At 45.7% G+C, this 16,586-nt stretch overlaps 2 protein-coding genes across 2 annotated transcripts in view; one reads left to right on the top strand and one right to left on the bottom strand.

Moving 5' to 3' along the window:
• The first annotated feature begins 5,241 nt into the window (after positions 1 to 5,241).
• Positions 5,242 to 8,144, top strand: LOC142814348 (sodium- and chloride-dependent glycine transporter 2-like). Its single transcript, XM_075893038.1, has 3 exons — positions 5,242 to 5,457; positions 6,099 to 6,623; positions 7,509 to 8,144. Exons 1-3 carry the CDS (start codon positions 5,242 to 5,244, stop codon positions 8,142 to 8,144), a joined length of 1,377 nt encoding a protein of 458 aa, XP_075749153.1.
• Positions 8,145 to 9,056: 912 nt separating this feature from the next.
• LOC142814244 (uncharacterized) overlaps positions 9,057 to 16,586 on the bottom strand; it is a 52,982-nt gene continuing 45,452 nt past the window's right edge. The window contains exons 8-10 of the mRNA XM_075892624.1: positions 14,730 to 14,874; positions 13,705 to 13,962; positions 9,057 to 9,340 (exon numbers count right to left, since the gene is read on the bottom strand). Coding sequence (XP_075748739.1) covers positions 9,207 to 9,340; positions 13,705 to 13,962; positions 14,730 to 14,874 — 537 coding nt within the window. The 3' untranslated portion in view covers positions 9,057 to 9,206. The remainder of the gene's footprint in view (positions 9,341 to 13,704; positions 13,963 to 14,729; positions 14,875 to 16,586) is intronic.

Here is a 16,586-nt window from a genome sequence, read left to right as displayed (position 1 = left end):
CGCAAGTTTTGTCATGCGATATTAAATGACGCTACGAAAATTAGCCGCTAATACGTGCGTTAGCAAAGTCCCTACATTGGTTTACGAATGGTTGCGTCGGTATTGACATGCAGCCGCGGCGCTATCGTGAATAGTCATTTAAAATCTCTCCTTACCTATCGCAACGAAATTCTGTTTTAAATAAACACTGCGGCTGCTTCAGAGCGGAGACAATAATCAAATGAAGTTCCCAATTCAAGGTCCGAAAAAAAATGATCATAAACGCAGGCTTCGGACAACGTTTACCACTGCAGCAAGCAGTCGCTTGAAAACACTAAAGAGAAAAACGATCTTTTTAGCGCATTAGTACATTACTCTTTAACAATACTAAAATCACCGCGCTTGCCGCAAGAAGACGCTTGGCAGGCGATTGATTGATATGTGGGATTTAACGTCCCAAAACCACCATATGATTATTAGAAACGCCGTAGTGACGGGCTCCGGAAATTTCGACCACCTAAGGTTCTTTAACGTGCACCCATATTTGAGCACACGGGCCTACAACATTTCCACCTCCATCGGAAATGCAGCCGCCACAGCCGGGATGCAATCCCGCGACCTGCGGGTCAGCAGCCGATTACCTTAGCCATTAGACCAACGCGGTGGGGCACTTGGTGAGCGAGAAAACGGCGTAACACCGGGTGTTGCCTGGCGACTGACCATAATAACAATGATAGAAAGTAAAACAACCGAAGAAAAACATGAATTTAAAAATTGCCGTATACGTAATAACCAGACTAGGTTTTTCTTATATACTTTCAGCTCACCCCCACCGTGATAATTACGTTGGAGTCTTTAGCAGTTGTGTAGGCACCACCACTGTTCTTACTCGAGGTGAGATAAACCAGGAACAAAGCGGTGCAGATGCATCATTGACGTCATTGCATCCCGTTTGGCGCCGACACATGATTAAAATACAAAAGGATTCCGGAGGTAAGAAAAATAACATTTGTTTACGCTTGTGTTTTTTTTAACGAAAACAGCACGTTGCTTCCGTGGTCTCCTATGACAAGTGTCTAAATAAGCAGTGGCGCTTGTCGTGTTACTGTAACGATGTAAAAGGCGACTGCATTAGCCTTGAGGGCGCTGATTCCGTGCGAAAGGTATTTTTCTCTGGTTGCGTGTTCTCAACACTCAGCTCGGCGCCATTTGAATTTGCATTTCCTATGGGCTGACATGGACACGTGAGCTGCATTCAGTTTCCGAGTGTATACTGTAGGAAGGTTTTGACGGTATCACGAAGTACAGTTGTCGGGCTGTCTTAGTTCTGCTTGGTTTTATGTTTTACACGAAGAAGTGGAGCAGAACAACATTCCGCAGTCCGTCACATTAAAGAGAATAGAGCGTTGCTGGAGGTCCGAGCTGGGAAGCCAAAAAAAGAAGAAGAGCGTGCTGGCGTATACTAATTAGGTGTTATCTACTCCAGTCTTGGTCAGTCCCCCATGGTGGGAATGAGACACTTGCGTGAAGGAAAAACAGCTCCTAGTGCATGAATGTATACACCTTTGGTTTCAGCATCAGCAGAGTTTTGTGTGTGTTTTTCTCTTGTGGCCATTGTGTCCTTGCTTTGTCTCTATAGTGGCACTTACGTATTTTACAAGGAGATAGGACAGGTTGGTTGAGCCGGTGGACATGCGACGACAGCGTCGGCTACAAGTGTGTCAGCGGCTGGTCAACGCACCAGTGCTCTTCTGGCGTTACCTTATAATCAAAACTTGTACATTGTGTCCATACGGAGACAGAAACGCCTAGTTTTTAGTTTTAGCTGGAGCAGAGTTTACACGCAAGGCATTGCTTGAAAAGAAATGGGACATTTCTTGCGCGTAATAATCAAGCGGTATACCGATGACTAGCTATCAACATAACGTGTAGGCGTCTACTTTTAAACACATAAGTATGACAGCGTTAGGACAGTGACGCATTCACTGCTTGCGAAGTTCTTTATCACTATATTCACCCCCTCTGTTATTGTTCCGAGGACAAACGGCTCATCACGCGGGACAATGGGAAAAAATATGGTGGCACAATCACCTTCATTTGTACACTGATCTATTTGTACTCGGATGGTCATAGTAAGACGTAAATAGCCATTTTAGTTTCGTAGACCAAATCTACAAAAGGATGGCGCTCTCGGACTGCTCTAAAGCAGTGGTGGTGTAACAATAATGTTTACCATATGCGAAGTTCTTCAATGCTTGAATTTTCGTCAGCCACATAGCCTCAAACGCAGTGCGATCCAAGCACTGAGTTATACCATTGCCTCCAAGGTTGCTCGTCGATTAAATTCATGGTAGAAACCGGTATACCAAGACGGCAACGTATGCAATCAATACACGAAGCGTTTCCTTATGCACCGTTGTCTCATTACAGTCTGTCGTCGGACTCATGCCGGAACAATACAAAGATGGTCGCCACGCGCTTGAAAAGGCTTTCTTTTTCTTGCCAACGATTTACGCCTTTAAGAAGACAAGCCTTAAAAACACCGCTCCGCAACACTGGTTTGACATAGCTCTTCAATATTTACTATATCCAGACATTCCTCTCTTTTGCCCAACAATATCATGTTAATAATTAACTACCATATTTTTATGGAAGATCTTTCTAGACTTTTTTCAAGTATCTTTTGTAATTCTACACAACATATTATATTTAATAATTTTCTGTATTTATTTACCGTGCTTACTTAATGGCGCCAGCGTCACGCAGGAACATGATGTGAAGAGGGACAGCAGTCGCTTGGGCGACGACTGGCCCATGCTTAGTCAATCTCAAGGAATCGGTACGTGACAACCAATAAAAGACTCCACATCTACATCAATAAAAGAAAACGACGTTTTTTGGCAAATTTTATTCAAGCTCCTAAACGTATCCTACTGTGAATCTCTGGTCTAATAAATACTGCTAAAGTAACATTATTAAATGCTTTATTACGCAGATTCTGAATGGTTGGGTGAAGTAAACGCAATTTTCTGGTACGCTCGAAAGTTTCAGAATTTGTTTTTTTTTAGCCTCTCTCTTTCTCTCTCTCGGTTTTTTTACATAATTTTTATTTTATGTTTCCGTTATTGTTCTTTTTTAATAAACCTATTCATAAGCAGCATTGTAGTACTCATTGAAAAGTATACGCTACGGTTTCTTGGCCAATTTCCCCGAATGATCATGTGCCATAACATAGCGAGATCAAATCAAGTCTAGTCCAATATAATCTAATACAAGTAATGAATATTGTTCTTTTCATTATTGCTTACTTTACATGGGCCGCCCGAGATTTAGTCAGTGGTCCATGGAAAGTACATGCACTAAGTACGGGCATCTCTGTAGCCATCGTCGTCATGTGAAATCATCTAACATCATCATCTCTGGAAGCACGCGAGTCAAGCTCTCCAGCAGGCACAATACCACGCGCTGTTAAACCCCGCCCTCGGTTACCAATTCGTTCTTAAGCCTAGCCTAGTCTCCTGGTCTCCGCGTTATCGATGAGACAATGCTGTACGCCACGCCTGGCCAAAAGATGATGCCTCGTTCGCCGGCACTGGCAGCACCCATCAAGAACGCGCGCGTAGCGGTTAGAGAGAAGTGGTCCAACCACATGGAGTTCCTGTGCTCCTGCATCGGGAACTCGGTGGGTCTGGGCAACCTGTGGCGGTTCCCTTACGTGGCGTACAAGAACGGCGGCGCGGCTTTCCTCGTGCCTTACGTCGCTATCAACATGCTCGTCGGCAGGCCCATCTACTACCTCGAGCTCCTGCTTGGTCAGTTCAGCAGCTCGGGTCCACTGGGCGCTTTCCGGCTGTCGCCCATGTTCCAGGTGAGCTCTTGTGACTAACGGAATAACCATTGCTATGACTTCGTTGGCATATTGTATTTTTTCGCTTTGTTTGCGTGGTTTGCTACCTTCGAGAAATGTAAGGGTAAAGGAGCCTTTGTCAAGCAGCCACATCTGCATTCAGTCTCTTCATCCCAGACAATGGCTGTCTAATCAAAATTCAAATTCACATATACTGGAAGGCTTTACATATGATCCTTGAGGTATGCAGCTACCATGCTTAGACGGTACTTCTACAGCCCTAGAGTGGGGCACATCGCCGCGTCAACAAAGGTCGCCTACAAATCCTTTTTTTTTTTCGGATAAAAGGCAGTGCACGGGGCGAACTTTGTCTTCCCTCTTTTTTATGAACTCCTCATTTCCATCTTTGCGCTAAAGATTGCTTATGTGCAACAGAACGTACCCGTCCAACAGCTAGAATTGTTCAATTTTTTTTAGCATGGGCACATAATTCACCGACATCATCATGTCCTTAGCTTGTAGTCTTAAGTTTTGGCTTAAATATCAGGTATCTGTCTTTAACGTGTAATGGACATCGACGTATACATGGCAAGAATAACTCAGTAGAGCGAAACCTGTACAAAGCGCAGTGTCTACAAAGACATGCCGGAGCCATCATTTTCAAAGGATGAGGCCAGCGGCGGTAGTTTAGTGCGGTAGAAGTCGGCAAAGGATTCATGTTATCAGAACGAGATATGAAGATATTCACCTACTGATGTCAGAAGAAGGTTTTCTGCTGAATTGCTGAGATCCAAGTCAAAGAAATCAGTGCGCGTCTAGCAGTTAATGTGAACTAGGGATGTTCAGATCATTGGTAGGGAAACAGAAGAATGATAAAACTGGCGTCGCTACAGAGACGTTATGGCGCAATATAGAAATCTAGACTGCCAAAAACATAAACAACGAAATGTACGTGATGTCTGGTTGGGATAGGGCGATAAATACCGGATTCATCACAAATAACACACCATCAGGCCATGAAATATAGGAGACAAGTTTTTCCCGTTCTGTTCATAAAAAGACATGAGAATAATTATATTTATCAATGGCACTAAAGACAAAGATGTGTATAGGCCCATTTAATACGTGTCTCATTACTGCAGGGCAACGCGTTCAGTATGATGTGGGGCGCTTTCATCACCACCATCTACTATCAAGTGGTGCTGACTTACGCCTTCCTCTACCTGTTTCACTCGTTCAAACGGCCCCTGCCATGGTCTGACTGCTTCAAGTGGTGGGGCGCCACTCCAGAAGGCTGTTACCGAAGGAGCCCAGAACACGGCTCTGGTCAGCGCCTGTGCGAAAACGTCAGGCGCAATTTGGTCGCCGCTGGCCTCAACGACACCGGCGCTGCACACCTGGTTGCCGTGTCTTACATGAACCGCATGGTCCTGGTGTCACAAAACGAGTACTCGGCTCGCTTCGCGGGTTGCCTCAATGCGAACGCGTCGTCAACCGAGGCGTTCTACAACGACTACGTGCTGAACGTGAGTCCGCGCATCGAAGACACTGGAGAGCTGCAGCCGGCGTTGCTGATCTGCTATGGCCTCTGCTGGACGCTCATTTTTCTCGCCATCTTCAAGGGCATTCAGGTGTGGATTCGTGTAAAATATAGGTAGAGTAAAATATAAATGCATTATCAGTATGCAGAGCCTCTAATGATGTCGTTTCCAGCGGTGTTGCCAAATAAACCTCACTGACATCTGCACCATATGCGCTGTCATGTGAGCGAGATAACGTTGAGAAAGTGCCGCGACCCCATCGTATTCACGCGTCGATGCGTGATCACCCTTGAACAAGTCGACTTGCTTATTGTAAATGCCATAGTGCGAGCCGCAAATCACTTATCACTGTGTGAACCTAGGCACGCGGTCAGTTTTACACAACGTACTATATAAAAAAAATCACTTGGCACTTTTTTTTTGCCCCGTACCAAATAACTCTCACATATATTATTCAATTCAAGGTACGCTTACTTTGTTTGAGAGACGCACGTACCACGACTCTAGTTTAACCTGACCTATATTATGGGCGAGAGTTATGACGTGACTCATTTTGTTAAAGTGCAGCCGATTTAAATGCAGCTGGTGCGGTCGGAAGTAAAATTTGCAATGTCAACATCGAGGTTCAATTTCCAAACAGGTATCTATATGTACAGGTTACATGCTCTGATTCCGTGTGCGTCTATTCTGCCTCAGTGTTTGTCGGACGCTATATTCATTAAAACTCCCAGGTATCCGGCAAGGTGGCGTTGATCACTGCCACTGCGCCCTACTTCATGCTGGGTGTGATGCTCTTGCGGGGCATAACCCTGCCGGGCGCCAGCATTGGGCTGCGGTACCTGCTACTTCCTCGCTGGGAGTCCCTGTTCGACGGCCGAGTGTGGGCTGCGGCCACCGAACAGGTCTTCTACTCTCTCAGCATCGGCACTGGCGGTCTAGTGCTGTACGGCAGCTTCCAGGAGTTCCGCGCCGACATGCACGGCAGCGTGCGCATCATCTGCATCATGGACTTTATGACGAGCGCCTTCGCCTCGCTCGTCATCTTCTCCGTGCTGGGAAACTTGGCCCACACGCTGGACGTACCCGTCGACGAGGTGGTCAGCGCGGGGCCCGGCCTGGCCTTCATCACCTACCCGGAGGCACTGGCCCTACTCACGTTTCCCAACGTGTGGTCGGTGCTCTTTTTCACAATGCTGTTCATGCTGGGCATCGACTCGCAGATGGCCAATTGCGAGTTCGTCATTAAATCCGTCCAGGTATGTTCATTGCAGTGACAAACGGTCGTCTGTTCAAACCCCTTCCCAAACTCGCCCGTCTTGTCTTCTACCCTATTAATTCACCATACTTTTCAGTGTGGTTAAATAACCTCAAATGCAAACGTCATTCAACTAGCCCGATTGGTGCTCTACGTAGTATTCACTGTTTAAAACAAGGACCCCTAAACTGAAACATTAAAGTAATGCATTGTGGATCGTTAGTTTGGTCATGCACACAGTGAAGTTACATAGAAACTTACTGAAATTGCGTTGGAAAGCCAAGTGTAGGAACATTTGCAATTGAGCACTTTGTAAGTATGTTAGCAGCGTGTACTGATGTGTGTATCCTCTTCAGTATTTGTGTAATGTGCTTTTCACCATCCCCACGTTTACCACTTCATACCGACAGGCCTGTGCGTCGACACTAAGTGTTTAATAAATGCTATTCCCGTCGACACCTACCCAAGAAAGCACAAAAAGGCCAAGCTATCATGTGGTTCAATTTGGTCTTCACTGTAACAACTGCATTAATTGAAACCGCCTAGAACAGCATAAAGGTCGGCCTGGGCAGAACTTCCTACCTTTCTGAGCAACTACTCCCCACTATGATTCAGTTCAGTATTCCACATCGAAAGACAAGTGCTATCTCAAACGACAAACACAAAAATTAAGCCATTGTCCTGCATGATGAGACTGGAACATAGTTCAAACATTTCAACAAGCTCCCCTCGCCTGCTCGTATACTAAGACACTTTTGACGGTGAGCAAGTAAGCACACGGATAATTGAGCCATATAGATCTTAAAACGAACTATCATCAAGCAATGTGTTTTTTTTTAATTTTATACAATTAGTATGTTACATATTTCATCGCTTTGCCATCCAGGACCTGTTTCCGCCACTCGAGGGGCGCCGCGAGGTCGCCACCTTTCTATACTGCGTCGCCTGCTTCCTTATCGGCCTGCCACTGACCACTCGCGCGGGCCTCTACATTCTTACTATTCTCGACAACTACCTGGGCGCGCTGATAGTGCTCTTCACCTGCTTCGGCGAGACGCTCATCGTTGGTTGGGCTTACGGCATGGATCGGTTCTGCTTCGACGTCGCCTTCATGACGGGCAGATGTCCGAGCTACTACTTTCTGATCGGCATCAAGTACTTGTCACCCGTAGTGCTCGGCACCTTCCTCGTCTACACGTTGGCCACCCTGCCGAGAAGCACCGTCGGCGACTACGTGCTTCCCACCTGGGCCGACGGCTATGGCTGGGTCCTGGCTCTTGTCGGTATGGCGGCAGTGGTCATCATCGCCGTGGCCAGGGTCATACAGTGCGGCAGAAACTGGCTGAAAGCCCTGTCTCCCGACCCCGACTGGGGCCCTTACGAAGCCAAGTACCGGGCCCGCTACTTCGTCCAGCTGGAGGAGTCGGGGATCGCCGCGCTCTACTACCCGATTGACAAAGACACGCGCTACGTTGGCGGAGCTTTCCGATCTCCGATGCCACGAATCCCTGCAATAAACTGATGCTTACAACAAAACCACGAACGGAACTAGAACACCGGGTCTTGCGATATTTTATGTTCGTCGCGTGACTCGGTCAAGCGTTATTTTACCACGTATCTTGTGGTGTTTTCGTCACTTGATGCGACCATTGTCCCTGTAAAGATATAATTATATGCATTTTCGAGACGCAAAGCATATAATATTAGCCTTTGTTGCACGAAAATTATATTTCCACACCCGTATGAATTGTACCCCCGCGACAAAAGCTTGCAGGACAGTTCTTTTTTTTTTTGCTTTTCAAGAAAGACGAGTTCTCGCTGATATAAAGTTATCTCATTTGAAGCGTCATGTATTTACCAGAGTAGAAGCTAGCACCTGCCGTGGAGTTCATGTCTCAAACTTTTGTCACCAGGCGTACATGTTTGCTTGGTTTCACCATTTCACAGTTATAATGAAAATTACGTTAAAGCGAGTGGCGACAGAATTTTCATAGGCACGTTGTGGCAGAGCCAGCAATTTCGAAGGTATATGTTTTCCTCGATACCCTCTAACTGCTTTGTATTTTGTTCTTTGACCGTCTTTCCCGACTGGCGCAACCATTTTTCAAATATGTGACATTCGCCATTACATAGGCTATACCAGGAGGAGGGCACTGCGTTTCTAGGGTTTCCCTACTGGGTTGCTCTAGGCTTTCTCCTTTCCGTGCCCCTCTCTTGACCACGTGAACTACTTGAAAATAATTGACAGCAATTAAGATATGACAGACTGATTCACCGTATTGACAGCAATTAAGCTATGACACTATGATTCACCCATTATAGTAGTATACATACGTTCAAAACCATTACTTTTTGTGGTCGCAAAAGAACCTACTGTATCATTTGATGAAAATATACAACCTGAAAAGAGATGGAAGCAGATGAGCTCATCGCGCAATGTATTACCGTTTATTAAGCCAACGACGGCGTCTGGTTTATTACGACCCTGTACAAGGACAACCTCCAATTGATGCCGCATTCGTGCTTGCTAAAGGCGGCGTTGTTTTCGTGTCACAGGACGAACTTCATAATACCGTAGGGCGCCTCACAGCTTGATCGTATTTTTGTCAGCCGCAATATTCCTGAGATCCTTCTTCAGCACTTTCCCAATCGCATTTCGTGGCAGGCTGTCTGTGAAGACCACGCCTCCATACAGGTGCATGTGGCTAGGTGTTGTTGCTGAAAACGAAAAAAAAAAGAAGTCTCAGTTTCACCGCGATGATGAAGACATGAATGTGGTAGAAAACAACCGAGAAGGTTTTACGAAGTTAGCCGCTAACCACTTTAGGCTCCTATCTCACGTAACTACAGGATACGCAAGTGTAAAACAATACGGCCACTTTCATTCGTTCATTCATTCATTCATTTTTAGCAACATAGAAGAATACTATAACATCAATGAAAGGGTAGTAGGTATCGTAAATAAACTCAATAATAGATACAAGATGAAGGTGGTACAAGCTTGCGCGTCTACATCCAGCCATGATGACACTTTAGTTGAGAGCTTCAATGAAGACGTGGAATCGGCAAAGAGTAAGGTAAAAACACAGATGCTATACTGATGGGAGACTTTAATGCAAAGGTAGGGAAGAAGCAGGCTGGAGACCAGGCAGTGGGAGATTACGGCATCGGTACAAGAAATGCCAGAGGAGAACTACTAGTAAATTCGCAGAACGCAATAATTTACGGATTTTTAATACCTTCTACCGAAAACGAGGATACCGTAATTGGACATGGAGCAACCCCAATGGCGAAAATAAAAACGTAATAGACCTTATAATGAGTGCACACCCAGGCATCGTGCAGGATGTGGAAGTGGTTGGCAAGGTACGATGCAGTGAACACAGAGTGGTACGGTCTCGAATTCACCTAGACTTGAAGAAGGAATGACAGAAACTGATACGCAAGAAGCCAATCAATGAGCTAGCACTGAGAAGGAAAGTACAGGAATACATAGTCTCGCTTCAGAACAGCTCGGCTCTTATTGAGGAAACCAAACTTAGCGTAGATACAATGAATGATAATCTGACGAGTATCATTATGGAGTGTGCAGTGGAAGTTGGAGGCAGGGTAGTGAGACAGGACACTGACAAGGTTTCCCAGAAAACGAAGAATCTCATTCGGAACCGTCAAAGCACGCAAGTCTCAAGTACAACAGACAAAATAGAACTGACAGAGCTTTCGAAGTTGATTAATAAGCGTAAAGTATCCGATGTAAGAAGGTATAACAGTGAGAGAATTGAACACGCTCTGTAAAACGGAGGAAGCGTCAACACAGTGAATCGGAAACTTGGGATAGGCAAAAAATCGAATATATGCAGTAAGGGACAAAGAAGGCAAAATAACTACCAATCTGGATAGGATAGTTAAAATAGCGGAGGAGTTTTACAGAGATCTGTTCAGTAGCCGGGACAACCACGACTTCAATACTATAAGAACTAGCAGTAACCCAGATGACACCCCACCAGTAATGATAGAAGAAGTCAGAAAAGCTTTGGATAGCATGCCAAGAGGCAAAGCTGCTGGTGAGAATCAAGTAACATCAGATCTGCTGAAAGATGTAGGACAGATTGTGTTAGAAAAACCAGCCACCCTGTTTACGAGGTGTCTCCTGACGGGAAGAGTACCAGAGTCTTGGAAGAATGCTAACATCATCCTAATACATAATAAAACAGATGACAAGGACTTGAAGAATCAAAGGCCGATCACCTTACTCACTGTAGTATACAAGCTATTCACAAAGGTAATTCCTAACGAAGTTCAGAAAACATCAGGTTTCAATCAACCAAAAGAACAAGCAGGATTTTGAACAGGCTACTCAACAATCGACCACATTCATACCATCAATTAGGTAATATAGAAATGCTCAGAATACAGCCAACCACTATATATAGCATTCTTAGATTACGAGAAGGCGTTTGATTCAGTAGAAATATCAGCCGCCATGCAGACACTGCGGAATCAGGGCGTCGATGAAATATATATATAAACGTCCTGGAAGAAATCTACAGGGGATCAACTGCTACCATAGTGATTCATAAAAAAAGCAACAGAATACCAATCAAGAAGGGTGTAAGGCAGGGGGAAACAATCTCCCCAATGCTGTTTACCACGTGCTTAAGGAGGTTTTCAGAAGCCTCAAATGGGAGCAGTTAGGGATAACAGTTAATGAAGAGTACCTTAGTAACCTGCGCATTACCGATGACATTGCATTGCTGAGTAACTCAGGGGACGAATTGCAACTCATGATTACGGAGTTTGTCAAGGAGAGCAGAAAGGTGGGTCTTAAAATTAATCTGCAGAAAACGAAAGTAATGTACAACAACCTCGGAAGAGAGCCGCGCTTCGCGATAGGTAATGGTCCATTTCAAGTTGTTAAAGACTATGTCTACTTAAAACAAGTAATAACCGCGGAGCCGAACCACGAGATTGACGTAACTAGAAGACTAAGAATGGGGTGCAGCACATTTGACAAGCACTTTCAAATTATGACAGGTAGATTGCCACTATCCCTCAAGATGAAAGTATATAACAGCTGTATCTTGCCGGTACTTATAACAATGGAGCACAAACCTGAAGACTTACAAAGAGGGTTCAGATTAAATTGAGGACGACGCAGCGAGCAATGGAAAGAAAATGGTAGGTGTAACCTTACGAGAAAAGAAGAGAGCAGAGTAAATCAGGGAACAAACGGGGATTAAGAATATCATATTCGAAATCAAGAAGAGGAAATAGACATGGGCCGGGCATGTAGCGCGTAGACAGGATAACCGCTGGTCATCAAGGGTAACTAACTGGATTTCCAGAGAAGGCAAGCGGGTGGAGGGGAGACACAAGGCTAGGTGGTCAGATGGGATTAAGAAATTTGCGGGTATAAATTGGCAGCAGCAAGCACAGGACCGAGTTAATTGGTGGAACATGGGAGAAGCTTTTGTACTGCAGTGTACGTAGTCAGGATGATGATGATGATGATGATGATGATGATGATGATGATGACGACGACGACGACGACGACGACGACGACAAATTGTCTGCCGGAAGTATACGCATCCTCCACCTCTCTCTCCCCCTTCCTCCGCTTTCTATCCCCATGCGTGTTTCGCGCGAAGCTTTCTTCCCTGCTTTAGGGGCAATCAACAGCAACCCCCCCATGCGAGCCGATGTTATCACGTGCGCCCTTCTTATGGTGGATCTGGCTAGCCGATTTCATTTTTGCTTCAGCCGAATTCCTCAGCAGCGCTCGCGCTCTTTTACTCTCACCTGCAACGTACGAAGCACTGGACTGCGTTATCGATTTGGTCTTTATGCGAAGCACGACGGTAACGGTGGTGGTGATTACCCACCGAGAGTGTCTGTATAATTTCTATCGCAATGAAACTAAACAAGCAGCCTGGTATATGCAGCCTGGTATATGGAGTGGCATCTGCTTAGTCTTCATTTTGTTATCCGCAATATCAGGGGTCCCAAACACGCGGCCTGCGGGCTGCGTGCCAGCCGCGTACAGCCGAGCGTGATTTGAAGGCTATCACGAGAACGTCGGGCAGCTTAGAATGCCAGGGGCGGCACGCTTCGAAACATTGAAAATCAAGAGAGAGCGAAGCTCACCTGATACCTCTTCCTTTCTAAAAGTGGCGGTGCTAAGTGAAGCTCACCTGATACCTTTCTCTTTTCGGTGGTGGTAGTTACGTTTACTACTACCACCATCTTCGAGAAGAGAGAGGTATCAGGTGAGCTTCACTCGCTCTTTCTACTGCTCCTCGGGCTGCGATCACTCTCATTTGAAAATGGCCCATTTGTTTTTCATGAAAACGATATATATATTTTGTTAAATTCAGCAAGCTGTTCAAACGAAAAAGAGCCAAGCACCAGCTTTACCAGATCTTTCCCAGAAATTTCGTCATTCTCCACAGAGATAAGAGTCATCCAAGAATACGCTTTTAGGAGTATTCCGGGACCGCGGTGCTGTTCTATAGCTCTAAACTATTTCAGAATCGGTGTCCAGATTTTCGTCATACAAGAAATCATTGTGGATATTGCTCTCGACACCCGATGCCAAATCCGCTTCAGAAATCATCTATACGTGAGATAAGGAAAAGACCGCCTTTCGAATGGCAACGTTACCTCAAGTTTATGTACCCTTTTTTTCTACTCCAACTTCGCTGTCCCAATACTTGCGGGAAAAAAACTTGGTGACAGTCATCCACAGGCTAAGGTCATCTTGAGACCCATGCGCTTAACAAAGAACCACTTCACACCTGAAGAGAGACACTAAATACGAACTGCAGCTGGGCGACTCCGTAACACATCATAGCAAGGTGGTGCGCGAAAGAATGATGACCAGAAGAAAGGAACACCCCGTGTTTCGTGGTTTTTTTTTTCTCCGTGTTATCGTTTTAAAATTTGCGCATCATCGTGCTAAGATAAAATAATACGTTTTGTCGTCCTGAGGGTGCGAAACAAACTCCTGACGAGCGCGCTTCCCAACACAAGGCCACATGATCACCGTCGTAGCCGATACGGACGCATAGCAAACCACAACTCACCTGCGACGTGCTGCTTGATCTTCAGGGCTAGGGTGGCGTTCCCGACGACAGAATGCTTCAGGACAACAAACGCTATCGGCGCGTCCTGATACTCGGCAGAGGGCACACCTACCACGGCCACCTCACTCACTTCGGCCATCGAGCTGATGAGGTGCTCAAGCTCTGGCGTTGGGACGTGGAAGCCGAGGCACTTGATTGTGTCCTTCAGCCGGTCTATGTAATGCACGCGGCCCTCCTCGTCGTAGTAGCCGATATCCCCTACGTGCACAGCAGAATATATGTACTCGAACCTCATCTACATAGTGCGTAAACATGTGACAGAATTTCTTTAGATAGGTTGCTGTGTTCCTTACACATTCACCTGAAACAATTCGAAGGCAGAAGCCATCTTCTCTTTGCTTTCACTCGATGTACTGACACTCCTCCACACCGACCAGAAACCTTTCTGAACCTAACGTAGTTTTGTTCTGACTCCGAGATCAAAAGCACTGCAAGCTTTCTCTGCACGTCGTGTGGTTTTGTCTTGCTTCTCTGATCGGCAAAGTTGTGATGTGATAGCGTGGTCATATGACGTCACGGTAGCGTTCATAATATATGTGACGCGATTATGGCGTCATATGGCGACGTCATCTCAGGATGATTTTTTTTTAGTCCCTCGTGTTGAAGCTGCAGTCATCAATTCACACGTATGACGAGATTATTGCCGGAATAAATGATTACGAAGCTTCGCGCACTAAAAATAACATAAAATTAGGACGAATGCTATGTGAGGATTACAACAAACTACATTTAAAGCATCTTCTATAGTACACGGTATACATAACTGCATAAAATTCGGTCTGTGTTGATTAAGCAAAGACGGTGGGCGCGCATACGTGCGCAATGAAGAACACGCCTTTTGCACGCTAACATTTTTCGTTATTGGCAGCCGGCATAGTGTCACGCTACGTAAACTTCCTGCTGCCAGGACGTTCAAAAAACTGGAACTTAGTTTACGTAACACGATGGGATCAAAAGGTCCTCACCAGACAAGAGCCATCCTTCGGAGTCGAAGACTTGTGCCGTAGCTTCCGGCTTGTTTAAGTACCCCATCATGACGCTCGGGATCTTCACACAAATTTCGCCACCTTTTCCGGCTGGAAGAGCCTTCCTTGTGGTGACATCAACTACCTGCCAGAAAATACAGACGGGTCATCAGCATATCTAATGTGCCATTAACATACACTCAATCTTATCCCGGAAAGAAGGCTTTTTTTTATTCGATTTACTCAGATTCGGGTTGCACTAATGCAATATTTGAATACGGGAATAATTTCAAGAAATGTCAAAATATTGGTTCTTCAGCTGTCTTTCCTCCGAACTAAACAGATTTCAAACGATTTAATAAAAAATAAATAGAAGTTGAAAATACGGTTACATATGCGCAAGAATGGCAAAGAGTTCTTAGTTTGACATCGTAATTGCTGCTGTGAAATGCTCTAATTACATGTTTGTTACAATCCAATTAACACAAGATACAATCTCATTTAATATAGAAATAGCAATGTTATGACTGCATGTATATTGCCAGCAGCAGGGGTGTAGCCAGGAAGAAGCACACTGGGCCCATGCCCCCCACCCCCCCCCCCCCGCCTCAATTTTTTCCTCGCCATGCCATAGCTAAAAATGACCATTTCAAAGGGTTGCCCTCCACGAAATCGAGGAGTTGCCCCCCCCCCCCCGAAAACATTTCTGGGAAAGCGTCTGGCCGGCAGTATATGCAGAACGCGTTATTGTTGCGCAAGTTTCATTCCCGTAATTGCAGCCCTCCATCAATGACTCGAATTAAAGAGCCCCTAAGGCAGCCAGAGGTCGAAATTGAGTGACTGAGTTGTGAAGTTGCAGTTTTGCACAAGTATTCAACAAACGCAACCATGAGAATGTTTCAGAACGGTGGCATAGGAGCTAAAGCTACAGAGCCAAATCGCGGGCATCCTACCACCAGTAAGTGTAGTTCCACAACAGCACCCGCATTTTCACTGTGAAATACAGAAGTTCCCTTTTTATTTCCTACGTGGAGCTTTTTTAGACAGGACGAAGCTCCCGCCATTCAGATGGTCGTATTTACTTTAATTTATTTGCTGTAACTTAGCATTTTTGAACGCGCGAGGAAGTCCCGCCTTTTTATGTACACCTCAAACGCTAAGCGGCGTCTGAGTCTATATGAAAAGCTGATGGTGCACTCCCGTCACTTTCCATGGCGTTACGAGACGCGTGCCGAAACGAACTACTTCGCGCAGTGCACCATTTGCAGAAGCTCCGCCTCCATAGCTTTCCCTTCAGTGCCAAAAAAAAGTTGTAGCTGAGTAATAGTTACGCTTGTCTGATAGTACGACCGACGAGAAGGCCCACCGAACCGTGTGAGAACTAACCAACCACGGTTCGGACAGCGATGGCCCCGCCCCCCGCACCCACCACAGAAGGGGGACGACTCCGGTGGAAGCGATGGGGACGATGAAGGTGATGACAATAATGAATATGCGATACAAGACGACATAGACAGACTGGTCACGTTTCGTGACATACTGGCACACCATAAGCGACCACGAGAAGAATATCCGCCACCACACAAACAGCTATAGACAGATCTCAAGAAACAGATTGGCGAAGATTGCAAGCCAGAACCTTTTCAAATACAGTACACCTGAACAGAGTAAATTCCAGACAATAGCCACAAACAAGCTGTACCCTCTGTAAGCACGAACACGCAGATATAGCACATATTCTATGGCAATGCACACAGGTCACAGTAATATACCGCGAGAGGACATTACAAAACCGGACCTTTTCGAGGAGCGTTGGCTTAGTGCGCTGACTAGCTCAGATTTGCACGACCAACTGTG

Source organism: Rhipicephalus microplus, chromosome 4 (genome assembly GCF_043290135.1).
Source record: "Rhipicephalus microplus isolate Deutch F79 chromosome 4, USDA_Rmic, whole genome shotgun sequence".
Taxonomy (NCBI): domain Eukaryota; kingdom Metazoa; phylum Arthropoda; class Arachnida; order Ixodida; family Ixodidae; genus Rhipicephalus; species Rhipicephalus microplus.
Note: the sequence above shows the minus strand (reverse complement) of the source record. Positions and strands in the feature narration are given on the sequence as shown.